The sequence below is a fragment of the Seriola lalandi genome, unplaced genomic scaffold (genome assembly GCF_002814215.2).
Source record: "Seriola lalandi dorsalis isolate HSWRI2012SDOR001 ecotype SW California unplaced genomic scaffold, Sedor1 jcf7180002054397, whole genome shotgun sequence".
Classification (NCBI taxonomy): Eukaryota; Metazoa; Chordata; class Actinopteri; order Carangiformes; family Carangidae; genus Seriola; species Seriola lalandi.
In genome coordinates, this window is record NW_019524950.1 from 653,085 (window position 1) to 675,979 (window position 22,895).

A 22,895-nucleotide genomic window follows, 5' to 3' on the forward strand; every position below is an offset into this window, starting at 1 on the left:
ACAGAGGCAGCGAGCGGCGCGGTACAAATTCCACTGTTTCTATTGTTTCCTCAGCTGAAATATCTGAAGATGAACATGCTTCTAAAGAAGAGGAAGAGCATTCAAATCATTTTTTGATCTGCAGACCTGTGGGACTGGTTTTCTACACAAGGCAGCAGCGATGTCTGCTCTTCTCCCAGATAAAGAGGCAACAGTTTGTGTGGATGAATAGACGAACAATTCAGATGCACCCAGCCGTTGTAGCTGTTGGTAGTTTCAGTATGTTTTGATTTCATTTGATGTCCAGAAAAATGCATTTATTTATTTATTATTATATTTATTATCTATGTTGGTACAGTTTCGTGGAAATGGCACCATATAGTAAATAAAGGAGACATCAGACACTGAATGAGTGAATATCTGTAAGAAGAATGGTTTCCATCCCTCCAGTAGACTTCTACAGAGTTGGAAACTTTGTGCCAACAAGTAAAGAAGCTGAGGGTGGAACAATCTAACCTTAAAAAGACACTTATGTTGGTTCTTCCTTTGTCATCCATCTCTACAAATGTCACCCATAAAGCCTGAGAGTCCAACCATCAGAAGATGCTGGAAATATCGTTTAGCCTCTTATTAAGGTCAACTGACTTCCTATAGATGTAATGATGTAAACATAGTGCATTCACTTCCTTAAATAAGAACACAATTGAAGAATTCAAGGATTGTATGTTGCAATAAGCTCACTGGCTTCCACTGAAAAAATTAGTTTAGGCATAATACAGACCATTAAACATGAACGTCGTAACTAAATAAAGTACAGACCGTGCAGTGTTTCTGGTGTCCTCTTCTCAGTTTACAGGGTAATGATCTTTAGACTTAAAACAACGTTTTTGAAGTTTTTTTGCATGTATGTTTGTAGAATAGACTTCTACATAAGAACTGATTCATTCTCACCTCTCACTGACAAGTTCCTCCATCACCGGCATTTGGCCTGCAGCGCTGACATTCATGTGACCATAAATGCAGAGAGACCCTGCAGAAAGAAGATCATAATTAACAAATTGACATAATCATTTTGATTATTATAGGATTACAAATGTAAATCAATTCATGCCATTAACGATTGAGCAGATTACATTAACATAACTGAATTGAACCAAATATGAGTTATGCAAATGCAGCCATTTTCTTTGACATTTGAAGTCCACTGCCGTTTGACCCGGCATAATATGTGAGCATATTTAGACAGCTGATGGTTGATTAAAATTTGTTCATCAAGGTTTTTAGGCTGGTATAAATCTTAAATAAGGGTAGGTACATAAATAAATAAACAGGTTGCTGTGACTTCTGCTAAATAAAACATAAACATATTGCAAAAATAGAGACAATCCTAGATAGCTAATGAGGGAAAATAATGCATCAGACAGTACAGTATTTTTATTCATACTTCATTTCCCTCATGCAGAATTCAACCAAAACAGTGATGGAGCAAAGCCCGGCTGTTGAGGTGACACAAAGAGGATGGACAGTGAAGGTCGGCATGACAAAGAGGTCAGGAAGAATCCTGACCTGCAGATTTACCCCTTCAATAACAAAACCCATTATACTTCAGCCATATGGGCAGTTGTCAGAGCCAGTTCATCATGTGGACATTTAAACGTGTCCAACAAACGCACAGCAGCCAACCAACAGCAGCGTGCAGAGGAAAGGTCAAGTGGTCACCAAAACCAGCATCCAATACAGACTATAGGTCATTTTTTGTTTCATATAATGATCATTATGTGGTAAATAATTAATGTGTTTAAATTCTTATCAAGGATTTTTTTATAATAATGAAAAATAAAATTCCCAGAGACTCTCTTCTCAGTGGCAGGGACAACTAATTTAGCATGAACAGCTTGCGAAAGGTTAAATGTCGGCTAAAAGAGTTGCTGTAAACACATTTTCTGTAAAGATATCAACTACAATGACACTCAGTGGAGCACATGCCTCTGCCAAGGCCAAACAGTCCTATACATGTTTTTATAGCTCTTATACTAAGGAAATAAAAGGAAAAAGGCAGCTGGTGCCACATGCACTGTTACTTACTATGAATAACATCTACAACTCTGTGTGTGCAATGTGGGTTCAGCATCGTCTTCCACCAGATCCTCATTAATCTCATAGATCTCAACACCATAAATGTGTGTGACATTTTAAGTTCCATCTCCAGAAAGAATGTTAATGTTTTCACCCATGTCTGTTCTGTTTGTTTGCCACCAGGATTACACAAACTGAACCCATTCACATTGCTAGATAGGGCATTTTTCAACATTTTCATCAAATTTCTCAGGAATTAAAGTTTGATTTTCTTTTTTTTTCTTTACATCAAGATCCAGACACATTAATGATGTTGACATCTACGAGTTTGTACAATTTGGTGGGAGTGTTTGGCCTTGACTGCCGTTCTAGTTTCCTGAGAAACTGACAAGAATGTTGAAAATGGTCCCCGGCAGAATGAATAAAATAAAATTTAAATTATAGATGATCAGACAACACAGACACACACAAAATGTTTGTTAGTCTTAGGAGTAACATGAAGTAAACCCAGTTTTATGACATCCAGAATAATACTGGTGTACATAATCTTCTTACACAATATTCACTGTCTCTCACACACACAGATGCACAAGACCAACTGAACATGCAATCATGTAAACATTGACTTATATTGCATCATTGCACAGTGGATTACTATCCAACAGATGGCATATACTCCAGATGCTTAACACACATACCCTGGATGGACATGACCTTCTTGGAGTGAACTGTTTTATGGATTCATTATTCTGGATTATTTACAGACATGAAGACAAGACTGTATCCACAAGGAAACTGAGCACAGTCAGTCATTGAAAATATATTTTTAGACCTGTTCACTTGTCATAATGACTGAGCGATCTCATTATCTTTAAATAACAAATGGTGCTAATATTCATTTTGTTTCACCCTAAAACCTGTTTTCATTGACGCCTTTTCACTTGCAATAAGAAGAATTATTGTTTCCAATAAAGCACCTTTATGTGGCTAATTCAGCTGTTCAACTGTGGCTTTAACTTCTTTATTCTGAAATTCAATCAAACAAACACACACTCTGTCAAGGTCTAGCAATTGGGACAACAAAGTTTCACCATCTGCTAACGTGACAGTCTGCAACACTTTTTGTTTTCCAGGCCATTTGACAGTTGATTCGACTCAGTCCACTGCTGTGGTAAAGACACCACAATATGCTTCACAAACTTTCTATCATTCTTGGTACAAAAGTCAGTGTGTCAAGTGAGTCAGCATAAAACTTCTGTATGTGACATGCTCTTGGTGACAGTTTATTGCCATTCCACTGACTGACAGGTCAGTGGATGGTTTTTAAATGTTACAAAACTTTTGGATTCATATTCTTTTTTAACAGGAAACCTCCACAGGTGAGTTACTGGACACTTTCAATGCCTCAAGCTCGAGAAAATACAAATTTAGTCTCCCTCCAGGAAAGTTTAGAGACTTGGAGAATCAATGACAAGGAGCACTGTAAGGTGTTGGGCCACCACAACAGCTTCAAGGACACTTTATGTTGGTTTTCCCTTTAATTACGACTTCCATTCATTTTCTTTGTTAGCTATAATTGGATCATTCATTTATGATTATTAATGACATAAGTTAACATTTTCTCTTAACATTTTTAAATAAATAGGAGTACCAAAAAAACAATACTTTTGAATTTTCAGAAAACAGGACTAAAAACTACTAGCACAATACTCAGTCTCAACTGAATCTGAAGATGCTACAGAACCCATGTTTCCATGCTAATAAGGGAAGATGAGACCCAGAGGTTGCTGGGGATAAGAGGTTAAAGGTCGGCTGTATAGACTGGTGGAACAAAATGACATATTACAGTGTCTGTGAATAATCTTCCTGCACAAGTATATATAGCCAGGATGATTTATCCTCAACACATACAGTCCGCTTAGAATAAAGGAGAAAAGGAGATGGCCTTAATCGGGTGTCACATGAATACATGTGTGTGCTGGTAGTCGTCACAAACACATATGCAAATCCATCCAGTGTAACAAATCAAACCAGCATGTATGTTCATATGTACTTATGAATATGTATTCATACGACACTGTGAGGCTCTTTGGATAGAAGCAACCTCCAAACTGCACATATTTCATTCACATAAATACACATTTTAAATTTTAAGCTTACATTATGTGATTGTTGAGGGTTAAGCTCTAAAATCTGCATATCTGGATAAGTTGGAGCCTGGCTTAAAAAGAAAATAACATTAAATTAAAACTATGGTATCATATATGACATTTATCTTGAGTAAGTGAATTTTTAATGCATCATGTACACTTTGAAATTTACTTTGGAAACCTTTTTGTCAACTCAATCAAAATATGTCAGGAACTCATCTGTAAAGCACTCTAATGTTTTTATGCCAAAATGTCTCTGTGAAAATCAATACAAAAGTATATTATTAGTAAATGCACTGGCAAAGTTATTTGCATTATGGAATTTCCCTCATCTCCTCTGAATAATGAGGGCCGTTGTTCGTTTGGCAAGTGTCAAAGTTAGTGGACTCTGGTGACTTAATGGCAGATTTTATGTGTTAATAGTTTTGACCAAGTCACTCAAAAAGTGTAATCAACTACTTCTCAAAAAAGTAATTAAATGACATTACATTATTTGTTACATTACTTTCCATTACTCAGCACATCTCCATCACTGGTGCCTTTGAACAACTGCAGAGCTGCTGCACTCACACATCTTTTGAATTTGTGGAAACACAAACTGAGACACTGTGGTCTAACAAGCAGCCAGGCTACAGTTGAGAAGTGTTTACTGGCATCAGCAGCTAGCTTAGCCCCAGGTGACTACACGCAGCACTCCAGAAGTGCCGCGGGGTTCAAACACCCTCCAACTCTGAGCAAATCCAGATGATTCCTACAGGCGTAGGTTTACCAGTGGCAAACTAAGGAGACACAACATCTAAAGAGACAAGTAGATTTAACATAATCCCAGCCCTCCAATAGCAAGAAATGGGTCACTTAGGAAAATAGCACCATTGTGTAACAGCATTTACATTTCATATCAAGTACCTCTAAACTAATTAGACAGACTTGGCACCTTCAGATGTGAGAGGTACCCTGTTATACTGTTGCAGTGATCTGTGTTATTAGAACAAAGGTGGGAAAATTTCTCCAGTGTGTGGGCTGTTGTTTTGTCTCACAAATTCCTTTTTACATTCCTTATTCATGACATTGTTTTACATTTTTCATGATGCAAAAAATGAAATCACCAGGAACATGACTGTACAGGAATGTGTGGAGCGAAACAACAGCTCACATGGGCGACATAAGCACATACTGGTACAGATTTTCCCACCTTCCTCCTATACATGTAATGCAGGTCATGGCACCAGTGTAATCAAGCATTCATTAATCCAGGACAGATTATTATATCATCATAAAGTTCATTTGCCAGGAGTCTGAAATGTGCTTGGCACCGTCTTCAGGTTGCACCGGGGGCCTGCTTACTCTGTTCTATAATAGACACAGTCGGGGACGTGAGGTAAGTTGAACGCATGACAGAGCTAATGGGCGAGGCCGCTGAGAGGGTTTACTGGAGTCTGTCAGCTCTCATCCAGTCACACAGAGAGGAGGAGAGGAGAAGTACAAGGAAGAGTATGCCAATGTGAGAAGCTGATGGAGCTGAGTGAAAGACAGAGAAAGGTAATCGCAATGGTAATGGAAAAAGACGAAGAAACACTGGACAAGAAGGAGACAGAATGAGACAGACACGATGCAGCAAATTGTTGTGTTTTCATGCACTGACACTTTCTCAATCTGGTCGGTCAGACAAACAGATTTTAGGTTGATGCACAAAAACTGAACAGCCAAGTTTGAAAGCCCAAGTGAGATCATATTCCAATCAGCCCAGTCAATCTGCTGTAAACACATAAACACAGATACTGCTAATATGAGAAATTTGAGAACACGTCAGTTGTTATGTTTACGTTTATGGAGTAGAACTACTATTGGTCCTAGTGGAGCTGGTCTGTTTACTCTGTATCTGGGTCTCACTGTGGCCATTGAAAAAGCAGCTGACAGGACATTCAGAACATTCCTGCCTCCAGACTGAGTCTCATGAAATATTTAAACTCTCGTCACAAGCTGCCGCTCAGTTTCTGGACAGTTATGACAGCGTGTTCTTGTGCTGATTAGGCATTGACGTGACCCCGGTCAGCTCTACCTGTTAACTGTCTGGACAAGGTAGCTTTCCATCCCAAGATGCTCAACTGTTTCATACATTTTTGGTTCATAGAGCATGAGCACTTATCTGGCGGAGCCTGCTGACATCTGGACCCTTCAGACCTTTTTGTCAGTTTTAAATTTTCAAAACTGTAATAACTCCAAAATGATTCCAAAAATGCTGAATGTGTGCCCAGTAACTTTTTTACAATGTGAATGAAAAAAAGTCTTTCTGGACCGGAGCATGTCACATACCCTACAACTTAAACTGCTGCTACACTGCTAGAGTCATGGCAGAGCCTGATGCTGTTTCTGGGTTTGCTCTTGCACAAAAAGGACCTGTGAGCTGTGTCTCAATTCAGGGGACGCGTCCTTCGAAGGCTGCATTTGAAGAGCGATTGTGTCAAGGCAGCATGAAAAGGTTTTCCCATTTGCTATTACTGTGCTATTGATTGTTGGTGTTTTTGTGATTGGATAGTCCATTTTACTTGCTAGCGGATGCAACACTTGGACGCCCCACAACAGCTGGTGTTCCTGTTCTGCCAACTTTTAGTTTGAGTGTCGAGGAAAAGCAAAAACGAAGAAGAAATGGATAAAATGTAGGACCCTATTCGGTATGAGAGTATATTAGAGTGTAAGATAAAAATTGGAGCAGGTTAGGAAAGAGTTGTGTCTGTGTATGTACAAGCTACTGAGAAGAATGTTGTGAACCAAATACACAACATGAGGGGCAATCGAAATAATGTAGAACAAGAAAGACAAACACAGCAAGATCAGCAGACAACTCCAGTCTGAGTGGAATCGAGGGGATGGAGGGCTCGTCTGTGTTTAAGACTGTGAGAGAGTTGGTAGAGGTTTCCCGAGGTTCAGCCAAAGGTTTCCAGTGAAGGTGAGGCTAATTCAAAACTAAGCTCCTGTATGCTGGTGATACCTCGGCACAGTGGCCTCCTGGCCTCATATTTAGGTGGAATTTAGAGCATATTTAAACTCTTTTTACACCTCTGCTTCAATCTCTCTTTAGAGAATTTAAACACTAGTGGAAGTAGCTTTATTACAAAAGTGTGTGTATACTGAAAGTACCTTTACAGTACTTACAATGTTTCGTATACACACTTATAATACAAATATCTACAAATATTAAAGTACATACTTTAAATGTGATGTAAATTCAAACATTACAACTATTGGTGCATATATATATATATATATACATAATATATATATAATCTAGCTGAAATCTAGCTGAAATCTAGCTGAAATCCTGTATAATACTATGAAAAGACAGGAAAGACGTAAATTTACAAACACGTTCAAATTAATGTTCTCATTCGTATAGATTTCTCAGCATCACCTGTGTCAATAAAAAGTGCCACAATCAGCAGATTCAGATTTGCATTTTTCAGACGGTAAACATCCTATAAAACGAATTACTAGCTAACAGCAACGCTCTTCCCTCAATTTATTGCCCTGGTGCATAGAAACACATTTCACCTCTTCACTGGACTTTTGTTTTGAGTGTCTGCTCTCATTAACTTCTTTATGACATAATGGTACTTCTATGATAATCCAAAACCACTGTATGTTTATCAAGAGTCGTTGGAGTCTTTTCAATAGAAGTCATGGATCACACACACAAACACACACACAGTGTCCCCTGGCTGGAATTCAAACAGAACAGAATCCAACAACCAACAAACAATAAAACACTTTAGCCTGTAGCTTCAAAACTGAACAGACAAATATATATTACCAGTTCATTCAGTCTACATCTATCCTGCAGTGAAGTCAAACCTGAGTCTTCTCTATCGCAGTGAAAACCAGTTAAGCTCCTTGAATTTATTTCATACAATGTCACATTTTTTACCAACTGCTGTTGCTCCAAAGAGAACAACAGACTTTCAGCCTCAGTGATGTATAATTACTTTAGGGAAGAGATGTAGGAACAGCAGATGGAAGCAGCACAGCAGAGATTTAGTTGTCTGTTATTTACAGTGACAGCTGATTTGAGTAAATATAAAAGTGTATTAAGATACAGTGAGATGAAAAGGTTTTGTAATCCTTGAGGAGGAGCACAAAATAATTAGAGTCTAAAAATAGACAGTGACATTTCCTACCCTAACCCTTTGGATTAATAAACTCTAAAACCATATGAAACTATTTTAAACAGCATCGATATTGTGTGAGTAGTGTAGGGATAGCTCTACCATAGTCACTCTGAAGAGACAAAATACACACACATTCACAAACACACACACTCTCACACACTCACACTCTCACACACTCACACTCTCACACACACACACACACACACACACACACACACACACACACACACACACACACACACACACACACACAGACAATTGACCTTTAAGCTGGCTCCATATGTCCTAATGCACATCCACATGGGAAACACTGGATGTGTTCAGAGGGCTTTAACGCAAATGCAGCTTGAACTAATGGTTTTACCACAGGGACCAGATGGCATCATGCCAGGCTGTTAGAGCACAGCTGTAACTGACCGGTCAGGTTTGTGCCCCCCGGGTCACGTTTTTACTTACGTTATACATGTGAGGACCTGAAGTGTAATAACCACCTGAACAAGACACCTAATCCCAACTTCAACTTCTCTGTGTTTCGGTATCATTGTGAACTTTGGCTTTAGGTCAAACAAAACAAGCCACTTAAAGACACCTCGGATTCATGAGAAACTGGGGTGGACACCCCCCAACCCCCTAAATGTTCACTTTCCAAAAATGTCATCACAAAAATGTCAAACTAGGATTAATTAGACAATGTAAAAAGACCTCACACAAACCTAGAAAGCACTCAGAAAGTGTATACCTCCACTGGGGCTACACAATTCTCCTTTTGTACTTTTAGTGGTAAAGAATTACATTTTTTTTTACCTCCATCATAATTCACAGCATACATGTTCCTGATATTTTAAGTCAAATGAGTTAAGTAGATCATTAGAATATTGGAAAAATATATTTAAAAAAAGAAAACTATAGAAATAGTGTAAAATTCAGAGTTCTGTGTGCAAAAGCTACTCACTCAGTCCTTGGACCACAACTCACATTTCCATTTGGTCAAGTTTATTTAGAAGACAATCACAAGTTTGTCTCAGGGGGTTTTACAACTTATCCAACATATCAAATCAGCTTCCTCAGAAAAAACACAAAAACTAACAGATTGTAGGTCTTTGACATAATCAGCTGGAGAACACACAAACAAACAAACAGAAACAAACAAACAAACAGCCCTCAGTTGAAGATAAATACTGGATGGAAGTAAAGGACATGGGAGAAACAAACCTTTCTTAAGACTTCTCATGGATTTATCAGATCATGATTGGGAGGAAACACAGGAAGTGGACTGATCAAGAGACAGACAGATTAAACATCTTTCCAGAGAGACTTATCATTCAATCACATCAGAAAATGTTAACCGGCAGGAGAGAGAGGAGCTCTTCCCAATTCATGAGCGCTGAGTCACGAATCACAATTCATTTAACTCATGGTAGCTGCACACACGTAGCGTAGAATAAACAGTGAGAGTTGTCGGGGTGTGGATAAACTAAATGAGCAGCTTGAATGTGACTCTCATTTATTTTGATTTGGTTTGAAATGTGACCATATGGTTTGGATTCTGCCTGTTAAACACAATGTGGAGTCTTTTTGCAGCTCTTAAATGGATATAATGGACATTTCAATATGTTTTGTTACACTCCTGGTGCCTGCCAAGCTTCATAATATTGACATTTCAACACCAATGTCAGTACATAATTTGAAAACAGCTTTATTCTTAACATAATGACATTAGCAACCCAAAACACGTGTGCACCGGCTTAGAAATGTAAAACATGTGTACACTCTTAGTATCTCATTTACTTACAATGGCCATCTCGTTTTTGGAGGGGGCATACTGGGGTATTTTAATGTCAAATAATTGTCTAAAGTAACAATACAATTTGGAGAAAGACAATGAATTTCTTTTATTGTTGTTGTTGTTGTTGTTGCTGCTGATGCGGACATGATGTTTCCCGCTCTTGGCAAATCGAGTCTAAAGATAATAACATTGGCCTTCACTGACTCCCAGATGGAGACAAAGATGTGAGGACTCAGAAATTTAAATATCAATTATGTAGTTTTAGTCAGCTGGGAATATGAATGAGATCCGACCTTTCAGTTAGAAGTTTTCTTCCAATGTTAACAGCATGAAAGATTTGAAAAAAATATAAACAGTGGTTGTTTTAATGTCAAATTATTTGGACCTGAGTGAACTCAATAAATTATACTCCCTTTTATCTTGTGAGAAAACTTGCAGAGCTCAACACAGAACTACAATTACAAAAACCTTTAAATTAACATCATGTCAATCTGAGGTTCCTCTGGTTTATTTGGGGTTGAGGGTGTGAACATCATCACACATGAGTCAGTACAGGACTTGCAATTAGAGTTGTAACAACTGTTCTCTGACTTAAAAGAAAAACATTTTTGTTTAATATTACATTTTTCTGCAGAAATACTTTTATATTTTGAGATGGACTTTCTCAACTACTGATGCTCCTCCAACATCTGACTGCCCCCCCATCATCATCTATTCATCCATATCCTTCCTCTGTCTGTTGGTGTCATTCAGGTTTCAGTTACCCTGCCCGTTGTCTTCATGCAGCAACCCGCTGACCCAACCACATGGCTTTACATTTCCTCACACACAGCAGGGAGTCCTATAGTTCTAACAGTTAAGAGTCGAGCTGCTTGTCCGAGACACGGCACAGCTGTGATACTTTCATGCACAACAGGTGTCCAACTGAATAAATGAGATGAGTCATGTCATGTGACGTGGAAATGCTTCCTCTACAGTCTACCACTGTCATACATTATTCAGCGAACGACAGAACTGATTGGTAACTTTACAACATATATGCACAACATTACCACCAGCATCTCCCATGAAGCCAGCTGATATATTCATTTCATACAATAACAGTAACTCTGATGTGTATCAAACATATTTCGGCCACTAAAACATCATGAAAGATATTTTCCTTTGAGTATGAAAGATATACACAGGGCCACATATAAAGCTTTAATTCTGATAAGCTTTCTGAGTGGATGAAGAGACCGACTCAACCTCACAACAGCCAATGTTACTTCTATGATAACCTGCTTTATAATTTAGTCAACAGAGAATATTACGAATGCAAATTGACATTTAACTTTTAACAAATTATTCCACAGGTATAATAATAGATTTAACAACATGTAAAGATGAAAACACTTCACAGGTATAATTATTTCTGCAATGACAGACTTGGTGTTAAAAGGTTTTAATTATTTTTAGAATTAGAATAATTAAAACACCTCTGAAAGAAACCACAGTTAAAACTGTAAATGAAATGGATTACAAGTAGCTGTTTTCTGCTCCCGCAGTTTCTGGGGTTAATGTCCTGTCAACACTTATTATACTTGTTTTGACAGGAAATTAATGCCACTCAAATGGATAACTAGCCAAAATGAGAAAAACAAAGACTGGATAAAGACTACACATACTGAGGGATGCACACACATGCACACACACGCATGCATGAACACACGCACGCACGCACCTCTTAGATTTAAATCACCAATGTACGTGTATGTGTTTGTAATGATCCAGCTGTGTGGTTTTGTCACCCGCTCCATCTGCTGCCCATCTCCTCAGTGAGGGCCCAATTAAGCCTCAGTACAGAACTCACTGCTGAGGGAGGCGACCTGAGCCGGGCCAACCGACTGCACCAGGACCTCTGGCAGCAATGACACTCCCCCAAACTGAGAACTTTTCAAGAGGAGACCACAGGGGCGAGAGCTCTCTCTGGACATAGGCCAAGAATGCTTCAGACAGGAAACACACCTGAGCTTCTCTGAAAACTGTTTATACTCACAATTCAGTGAAAACAAAACTAATTATGTTTTGGGGGAAAACATTATGCTGTCCAGATCTGCTGTTAATGTTAATGATCATCTTTGATCATTTTTGATCACGCTCATAATGAACATATCTGCTAATGTTCACTGACAGTATTTTTTATTTGTTTTCCCTCCAATAGCTATATCTGCTTCTCATAACTTAAACATTGTCAATGTATTCATCATTATTTAGGCAGCTAAAATACATGGTTAAGATTAACAAAATGCTACTAATTGAAAGAGTCTGGATCACAAGAGGGGATGTAAAACCTTCTCCCCCTTCAACTTTTGACGCTGCTTTTTTCGGTGGGTTCACCTTCCACTGTATTTATGGTATAGTCGAGACAGTCTGGTTAGACTAAACAGAACGCACTTCAGAGATTTCATCTATGCTATTTATGTATTTCATTACCATAATCCAGTTACAATCCCCATCCCCCTGTGATCATTTACATAAATAACTACTGTTTTGCCTTTTGCTGCATCATGTCAGCAGGATGCCAAAAGAAACCGACCCAATCTTGTGCAAGCAGTTTTAAAATCTGCTGATCCGTGGTGTCACTACAGTTTCTAAAATACCTCTACTGTGCAAATTATGATGAAGTATATGATATATGTATATGAAGTTTTTACTGTATTACATTAGCAATACTTTTTTTCGGTAAATAAAGTGAAGTACTGCTATACACTGCCAGACTTAAGATTCAATTCAACATATGTGAATTGCTCTTTTATTACAAAACTGAATATTTAAATTCAGACCATTATGGTCTAACAGTTTAAATACTACCACGTTTACTTTTAAGGAGGGTCTTGAGAAAATCAAATAAGTAAGATTTTCCCTCTCATTCCACCCCTCTCAATTCCTGCTATACTGCTTTTCCACTTCAATCTACTCCATCACTCCCTTTTTCCCACACTGTCAAAGTCCCTTTCATTCATTTCTGAGGCAGCATATCTGGCCAATGATCTTTCTGCACATGCTCCTCAAGCCCATTAGTCCTCTGGGATTGTTATTTAAATATCACTGTGCTTCCATCAGTGTCTTTCAGACAGACGATTACGCAACACACCTGCTCCCCATCACCACCTTATCGTGCAGCACGATCCAAGTCTTTCAGCAGCAATGTTCAGTCTTCCATCAACTTATCTCCATCACCACCAGTGTCTAGACTCTGGAGGATTGGAACTATCTCCTATCTTCACTGGCCTCTGCTTATCAAAGATGTATCGCATCAATGGGGTCCAATCGCCAAAAATTAACTAAATTTTGAAATTAATTTTTTACTTTGAAAAACCGAAAAAAAAAGTTTGGAAAATGCTAGTAAATGAACATTGATTTGAGATTTTGGAAAAAGCTTTTAAATGCATCTCAGTGATGGAGTCATCTTATCCCAGGGCTTTCAGCTGAATAATCACTGCTTTCATCAGTGGGAGGAGTTTGTTTGCTCAATCTTCTAATGGGATGTCTTTTAAATCAAATGCATCTCACCGTCTTCATCAGCTGACAGACTCGCACTTCATCTGCAAGCGTGGGATTCAAGTTATCCGTGAGGAAACATCTACTAACTGGACTTTGATTGAAGATTATTTTGTCAGACTAAGAAAATTGTCTTTTAATTCAGCTTAGTTTATGAAATTACATCTTAAAAGGAGGACTGCAGAGAGGGATCTGAAAAGTAATATATGAATTCTTCTGCATTTTACACCTGATATCAAGGAGCTTAACTTTGCTAATTGTCATTCAGGGTCAGGCAGGTAAGTGTGTGTTCCTAGTTTAGGACATGCTGATTTAAATCTTTACCCTGTTCTGGTCCTCCAGGGGGAGTTAAAGTTTGGTCCTTGCCAGCTTCTATCTTCACAGCAGCTGCCATCCCACCTCAAATTCCTCCCTTCTGTTTTGATTCACTCCAATTATCTGCATGCTCCTGCGTTCTCCCAGACTCTCCAACCAATCCCTCATTACTCATAACTTTCCCGTTTGTGGTGTCTTAAGGAGCAACAGAAATTACCCTTTAGACATCTGGACAGACTCTCCCTCTCTCTCTCTCTCTCTAGTTTCCTTCCAAGTGCAGGCACACGGAGGACTCTGTTTGGTTTTATTTGACAGCGGTAATTAAATTTGCCTGCCTGTTGGTGAGGAGCAATCAAGCTGCCAACTGTGTGGATCTCCAGGCGGTGCAATGCTTCACTGTGACAGAGTGAGAGTCCATGTGAATCAATGTGCGCGACAGAAAACTAAGGTTTGGCAGAGAGGTATAGCCTTCTTCAGAACCCACAAGACAAGGACGCACACTTCAGTACTTCTTGATGAAATTTCCAATTTAATTTAAATGCTAATTTGAATTTGATGGTAGTCTTGGGGCTCTTCACTCTCAAAAAGCAAAATGGATGCTTCTCCTTTAGTTCCCATGTTGTATTTAGAATCACTAAGTTCCCATTCGTTCTCACAACTGTTTTTAGTACGACTTCTACACTATGAGAGCTCAGCTAATCCAAACGTCAAAGCCCAATTCGCTAAACTGATAATAAGAAGCATTCTGCAGTCTTTAGTTGCACATGCAAGAACACTGAGCTGCTAAAAGTCTATTCATTCCCCACTGATGAAATCCATCAAGGCGTTTTGACAACTTTCATTAACATACTCAACCCGAACTTCTGTTCAGGTTCATTTAGGTATCCATCGAGGAATTGGCATTTTGCCTTGAATTTTTCAAGTGTGGAGAGAAAAGGGAAAAAGAAATGCAATGAAATTACGGAAACAAAATAGATGCAGAAACAAACACAGCTAAAAATATCACAGAGGAAAAGGATTTCAAGAGAAAAGAAGAATTAAAAAGATACAGAAAGACAAACAGACAGAGAGAAAGCGTATGGGACCTTGCCAGGAGTTATTTCAGTCTGTGTCTCATCACGTTATTGATTCCTAATATCAGCTGACACTGGATGGTATTTCATGGGCATTCGCCCTGTTAAATGTCAGTATGGTCTTAGTTCAAGGCCTCTGACTGAGAATAAACCCTAGACTGCAGAGAGACGAGGAAGGAACGGGGCCAAGTACTTAAAGGGGAAAACTCTTTCCCCCTTAATTTCTTTAGTTGACAGCCTGCATCTCAATTTCTTTCTTAGTAGTTATAGTAACATTTTACTCACCAGTTTCATTGCTGAAAGTCCAACAAGTTCAACCAACCAGCTGAGTTTTAGACAGTTCTGAAGTTTAATCCGCATAACTTAACCATTCATATGAAGTAAAACCAAAAAGGGAGTGAGCCGGAGGTGTTGGTTTCAGTGCACTTTGCACTATAGCTGCACGTGCAGCTGCAGTTAATACATTGGGTCAGAGAATAAACCAGGAAGTGGCTTTGCAGAATCAAATGGATGTTTTGGATGTTTGAGAACAGACAGTTTCAGTCTTTATTTTCACTTCCTAGTAAATGGTTTCATAATTTGGACAAACTTTTGAATGACAGACTGACGTAATTGGGACAAACTGAGGATATGTCCCTCCCCCTAGCATGCTGTCTTGACAGGAGCTGCACCAAATTAAGGGGGCTGGTCTGAATTCAAGCACCAATGTGATGTTAGATGTAGACTTTGAGGAATTATGTCTAGACGACAATCTCTACACTGAAATCAAATAAATAAGGAGTGTACTTGGATCAAGTTTAGGTTTGTTATGAAAGCTTTCATTCTATTTGGGAAAACAAAGGCTCTCTCAATAAATTTAACTTGTATGAATTTGAATAAAATGGGGGACTTTTCGGCTATTTTGAGATTTTTATCACGCAGTATATACAAGGGATTGCCCCTACCTGATCTGTGTATTTCAATCAAGTAGACACTTCTTCTTCTTTTTCTTTTTTTTTTTCAACTAGTGCTGACATGATTAGTCGATGGATGCATTAGTCAATCAACAGAAAAAAAATCGTGCACACCTTCAGCCTCTGAACTGACAGGATTGTTTGGTCATATCATCATAAACTTTGGGGTTGAGAGTGTTGGAAATAAAACATGACATTTGAAGACATAACCATGGGATGTGGGAAGTTGCTGAGTGCATTTTTTTCAACATTGGTTGAAATTTTATAGACTGACTAATCAAAAAATAATCTGCATATTCATCAATAATAAAAAGAATCGTTACTCGCAGCCCTAGGACAGATGTTATTCTTGAGGGGAGAAACCCACCTAAAGACTTGATAAAGTCAGAACTCAGCCCAGTCTGAGCAGGTAAAGAAGACTGAGTGGAGGCAGAAACGGCACATGGCATTTTGTACAGGTATTGGCCTGAACTGAATGTCAGAACACTCAATAACACAAGCGCTCAGGAGTGGTCCCTGACCAGCTGTCCTGTCTGTCTTTACGTCTGTCTGTCCTGAGTGTACAGAAACTTTGGGAGCATCAAGCTGCAGAGTGACTCAGTGCAGAAAAAGCCATAAAAACCTGCTCGACTGTCCAAAGAGCGTCTGGAGAGAAGGTGACTCACAACTGTATAAACTATGTCACTGAAGACACACACATGTACACACACAGTGATTGTAAAATCTGTGGCCAAAGAACCTCTCTCTGTCTCTCACACACACACACACACACACACACAGAACCTTTAAGACATCAGGCCAATGATATAAACGTCAGGAACAGTTACTGCTTAAAAGCAAAGTTGGTACGAACTTTAACGGGGAACAGAAGAAGGGAACAGCAGATGGTGAACAAATGGTAAGAGGCCTGATGATAATTTAATAGAGCACTTGATTATGTAATAAGTCATAAAGTCAATACCTACTCAGTGTACTTGAGTTCAAATGCAAACACAAACACACACAGTTTTTACTTATTATACTTGAGTTCTGTTCCTTCTTCCCCGGAGGCAAACAGCTGAAGTTAACCGTATCAGCGCTGCAGGTGTCAGGCCTGCAGGGGGCACTACAGATGAAATACTGGTACTAAACAGTATTATGCAGTAAATACCAATAGTATAAAAATAAAAACTGTTCTCTGTTTCTCAGACAATAAGAATAAAAAGTCCAATAACCCTTGACCCACTGGTATTGTGCATGACTATAATAATATACACTCCAAAATGAGGCAGGGCCATATAAATTAGCAACACCATCAATCATCACCATGGCCAATAAAAATGAGATTTGAGAATTTACTGGCGTGACTGAGTGAACTTCAACTAGAAGGTAGTGCCAAGGTTTGTGGGCCTTGATAGAAAATACATAATGAAACCCTAATGAACCTTGCAAGTAGCTCTGATATCAGATAATTGAAAAAAATAAGGACTTAATGTTCATATGAAATTCTTTAGCTGTGTTTCATTATGTTAGGGCTTTGTGTAATTAGTCATAATGAGATTAAAATTTACCTCATCTCCCTTAGAGCTAATGGTCCATAGCTCATACTACTTACTGCCAAAATTGTTGTACTCAGTTTTAATTTTGTTTTTAAATCAAGTTAATTTTTTATTCCCAACCGAATTTTCATGACGCTCTAATGTAGCAACTGAAAATAATCCTCTTAAATGTCCTTTCCTTGTTAGACAGGAAGGAGACGAGGACACAAGCAGGACTGGGATGATCAACAGTTTGATTCACACAGGATTATGTAAAAAAAAAAAAAAGCTAACTTTATCTAACCAGAGAGTCAATGCAGGATCTCATCATGTTAACAACCAACAACAATAGATGTTGACAGGTCATGGCAGTGTCTTGCAAATATTGCTTTTATAAATCTATACCATCATTTTGAGATAGCTGTAAGTTTGTAGTAAATAATGTGTTCTCTTTAATAATAATATATACACAAATATACAACAAAAATACAAGAAATATACAACAAAATTGCTTTGTTCTGATTTTTACAGCAGAATACAACCTTGAAATAACAGTTTATTATAAGCGATGATTCCCAGTCCCAGCATCGCCAACACAGACAGAACATTATTTCTCTCTCATCTGTGAACAATGCAACCTCTTGTCTCATGCATTATTTAACACATGCCAAATTTTTATGAGCTAACACCCCCAACAACTTAACGAGCTCTGCCAACAGCCCTGATTCCTGTTATTCAGGTCATCTGGGGCAAAGTCCAACACCAGAGCTGCTTTCCTGAACCCTTAACATTGTAATACTGGACCTGGGTACAGTGATGGTTACTAATAAGAATAAACGTAGATGGTCTTCTTTCTCCATCTGTACTTTCATTATCAGAGTTTGCAGAAGTCATAATTGACATTTAGGACTTTAGTTTGATTTCAGTAAACTGCTTCAAGCGGAAAATGTGTTCAGAGTCTTCGGTTAACGCCAGGCGTAATCACTTCGGAGGGTGTGTTTTGATTATTCAGGAAACAGTGTTCAACCTCAACTTGGCAATGACCAACTGGCAAACAATCTCTTCCCTTTTAATGTGAGTAAAGTCTAGAGAAGACGCACAGACTGCGGAAATGTAATAAAACACGTCATAAAAACCATGAGGGGTATATGTTACCACACAAATCAAACCAAAGAGGTGTCAAAACAACAACAGAGGTTGATCATTGCCTTTCAAAACAACTCACAAGTGGATCTGCCACCTCTATGGTTTAGGCCTGGGTATGCTAATAAAAAGTTAAAAGGTGAGGATTACGTTCACAGTGAAAAGACAACAAAGTTGACGTTTAGCTGTACTAAGAGACGATACTCATTATTTGTACGGCTTCAAGACATCACTTTAATCTTTTTTTTAAACCCACTTTAATAGTATTCTGATACAACTGAAGGAAAAAAAACAAATTATTTCAAAAGTTAAAACTTTTAGAGAAGAAAATACCTGTATTTTCTGGGATACAAACATGCACACTATTATTTCATTTATAACTAATTTCTTGTGTAATTCTTTAATAACCCCTTAACACATTATCTGTTAAAAAAAAAATAGTGAAACATGAATTTAACCAAGCCCAATGTGGGATAAAAACAAAACAAGAAAAACAAACATTTTAGAAACTGGAACTGCAAACATTTGTTCCGATGATTAACTGATTATCAAAATAGTTTCTGATTAATGTTGCTCAACTAACTGATTATTCAAGTGTTCATTTCAGCACAACCTTTCACTGGAATTCAGTTTGTAAGCTGGAAACATTCTGGCTCTTCAGCTCCACCCCAGGAGACTTAAACTGACCAATGAGATGAATTCTGCCTCCAGAGCAGCTCTGCCTCTGGCTTTGTTTGTAAACTGAAAATCCAATAAAAAACCTTATCAAAACTGGCCATTAAAAGTGACATTAAGTCCTGTAAACACACAGCAAACTCACAGAGACACAGGAGAACACTGGGGATAACTCCACCACAGCCAGCATGTGTCCCCAGTCCCATTAACCTTAATGGTCATTTCTGTTAAGCTGCATCGATAGGAGCTACGGGCATGTAGGTCACAAACACGGCTGTACATCACTGTAGCAGCTCATTAACGACAGTGGGAACTGCTACCTGAATATGGTCTCTGGTTAAAACAGCCAGAGATACGAACCTAGCAAACACAAACTCAGCAGTGGGAAAACCCTGCTGTGCCTTTCTGCACAAACAACACAAGTTTACTCATCATCCACACTGACCAGCATCACTGGAGCTGCCTGTTCTCCAATATATTTTCACTTTTTTGATAACATAACATAATTATTTAATGATAAAAGTTTTACTTCTAGCATCAAATAACAGCCAAACACTATTTGGTGGGATTATTCAACCTTAAAATTATTTTTTTTTAAGAACTGGAGCAACCCCTTTTGGGTGCTTGACATTTTTTCATTTACTCTGGCATGAGAAACAGCTTATTAAGTATCTGGATATTTTGTTTTAAATCTTAAATATTTCATTAACATTAATAAATTGTAAATAAATAAGCAGCAGCCATTGCTAAAGTATGAAAAAGACATTCTCAAATATAAACTAATAATAACTACACAATCAAAAACTGCCTTGTCAAAAATGATCAAGTTTGTGAGAGTATCTATGGACAGTCACAATCATCACAATCAGATTCTTACATATTACACATGTCTCAGTATGAAGCCGATTAACAAAATGGAACTTCAAGGCGTGTGTGTGTGTGTGTGTGTGTGTGTGTGTGTGTGTGTGTGTGTGTGTGTGTGTGTGTGTGTGTGTCCATGCCTTTTTTATTGTAGTGCCATAACCCTGGTAGTCTTAAGCAAGCAATTCCTGGCACAGTGGCACCACAGAGATGATAAACTGACTTGACTTCAGAGTCCAAAGCCATGTGTCAGAGATAGTATTATAAACCATAGATCTACAAAGCTACTATCTGCCATCTACTAGATTAGATGCTTTATTCTGCTGAGAGCTGGAAACTTGGAACAATAAAAAGATAAAACTGTTCTGCAGTTCTCCTGGCCTTCGCCAGGAGAGCTTTAATTAGAAAGAACGATCTGCAAGGAAGCCATCACTTTCTGTCTCACAGTATTAATGATAAGTTGATCATCAACTGAGGCCAGACCTTGACCTCACCAGCCCTGATACTTGAACACGACCAGAAAACATAACTGAACAAGTGTCTTTTCATAATGAGACATCCAGCTCTCAAAATAATGAAGACCTACTTCAACAAAAAGACCAAGATGAGACTTAAAACTATGACATTATACAGAGTAATGAATCACTTCAAGATTCTTTAGTTACAATTTTGTTTTGGATTGTTTCGTGCTAACTGATCAATATTTTCATATAAACAACGGATGTAATGACTGCATGAACAATGAGCCAAAAGAGGCTGAAAAGCTCCAAAGAGGGGTGGGTTTGTCACTGTGAGGGAATCCACCAACATTATATGTCACCTTATTTATTGTTATTTTGTAAGACATTAACAATAAAATAGAGCTTTAATGCAAACTTTATTTATGACCCTACAAAATAAACACACACAACTACCTACGCTTTGGTATTTAATATAATAAATTATATTGCAGGTCATTATTTTTTGTCTAATGCGGAAGTTGTTCACCTGCTAAGTACAACAGATAATAACAGCAATTTGTCTTGGTGACATCGCTGTGGGAAATAATATTTACCAAGTGTAGTTTCCCATGACACACTTTTCAGGACAACATGACTTTCCATTTAGTGCAATAGACACTGAACGTGTCATGCATGTGTCACCATTAGTCAGTTTTATCTTTTTCCCCAGAGATATAGATGCATTCAGTGATTTGACAGGCATCCGCCATATTGGAGCCTTCCGGATCTGCCAGTAAACAAACAGAGACGCACACTTCAACAACTCGCTTCATTTTCAACCCATTTTCACATCTGGTTTGTTGTAAACGTGAGAAATTGAACATGATATGGGTTAATTGTTGAAATTAAATTCAGTTACAGGGGTCGGACGTGTGGACGTGCCGGCACATCGCAGTGATACACGGCAGCGGCATCTATGTTTGAGGTATCTTCACAATGACGTATCTCAAAAAAGACCAAAAAATAAATAAAAATCAATAAAGTTGTTTTTTTACTTGACTTTAGAGCATTGTGTACCTAGTTTAGGTGAATAAAGGCTTATGTTATTTTCAGTCCCTGGTCGAACAGTATGAGGGCCTTTTGTGCCATAAACTGAACTAATTCAGATATTTGTAGGAAGGAACGGTCTTCAAAGTAGACCAGTCAACACAGTGGGGGCTCAGCTAAAAATAGGCTTCATTACATCAGCTCATTGCCCGTGCACAGACTGGGCTGGCAGGCTGACTCATTGCAGCGGGTCAGTAATGAGATACCACTAACTGGGCCTCAAATCAAACACACATTCAGCAAAGCAAAGCTAAGACAAGATGCAACTGCAATACACTTCATACACCTCTTTTATTCATCTTCATTCTGATGTTTTCTAGAGCGGAAAAAACTAAGCTAATTCTTCGGGTCCATCCATATTTACCCCCACCGGTGAGATTATTTATGCCTCCAGAGCAGCTCTGCCTCGCAGGAAAGTTTGCATAACTAAAACTCCATCCTGCCTGCTTAAAGTAAATATCACCCTTGGATGCTCTCACACGGTCGGTATCAACACATTCCAGGACTTTTGTTATGATGAAATGTTGTAATTTATCTCTTCGTTACAGACACCCTGAACCTGCTTTTGTGTATTTCAACTCCATTTATCAATTACCTACTTTTGCAAGAATTACAACAAGACCCAGAGAACTTGCGTCAATTTGTTGCATTGAGCTTTTATGTTTTACAAAGAGATGGAAAGATCAAATACAATATTGACCTAATGAGGAGTGTTACCAGACTAAAAAGGAAAATGTTTGTGCTGCAATTCAAGATGGACTAGCTGCATCACATGATGGATGAATAGTGACAGCTCACCTGAAAAAGAATATACTATTACTATAGAGTTTTCCTGAAGATAGAAATAAATTTATTTAATTAAATATAAATTTAGTTGAATTAACTTTTAAGATGATCGACCTTTCCAAGCATCTAAAGCTTTTCACACTGAAAAACCAGAAATGGCTGCTCCACTATCACCATCTTTAAAAAAAATATATAAAAAATAAAAAAGTAGATTAGAGGGTGTATAAATAAGCCTGTACTCCAAAGTAGATTTCACGTGTTTAATTTCTGCTTAACTACTAAAACATCATAAAGGCCACCAAGCAGAGGGAGCCACTGGTTGCCTAAA

The 22,895-nt window shown here is 38.3% G+C and overlaps 1 protein-coding gene across 2 annotated transcripts in view; it reads right to left on the bottom strand.

Moving 5' to 3' along the window:
• The window catches only part of htr4 (5-hydroxytryptamine receptor 4), a 148,401-nt gene that overhangs the window by 103,806 nt on the left and 21,700 nt on the right, over positions 1–22,895 (bottom strand). For both annotated transcript variants that reach the window (XM_023409541.2, XM_023409540.2), the window contains exon 2: positions 931–1,009. In XM_023409541.2, coding sequence (XP_023265309.1) covers positions 931–986 — 56 coding nt within the window. In that variant the 5' untranslated portion in view covers positions 987–1,009. The remainder of the gene's footprint in view (positions 1–930; positions 1,010–22,895) is intronic.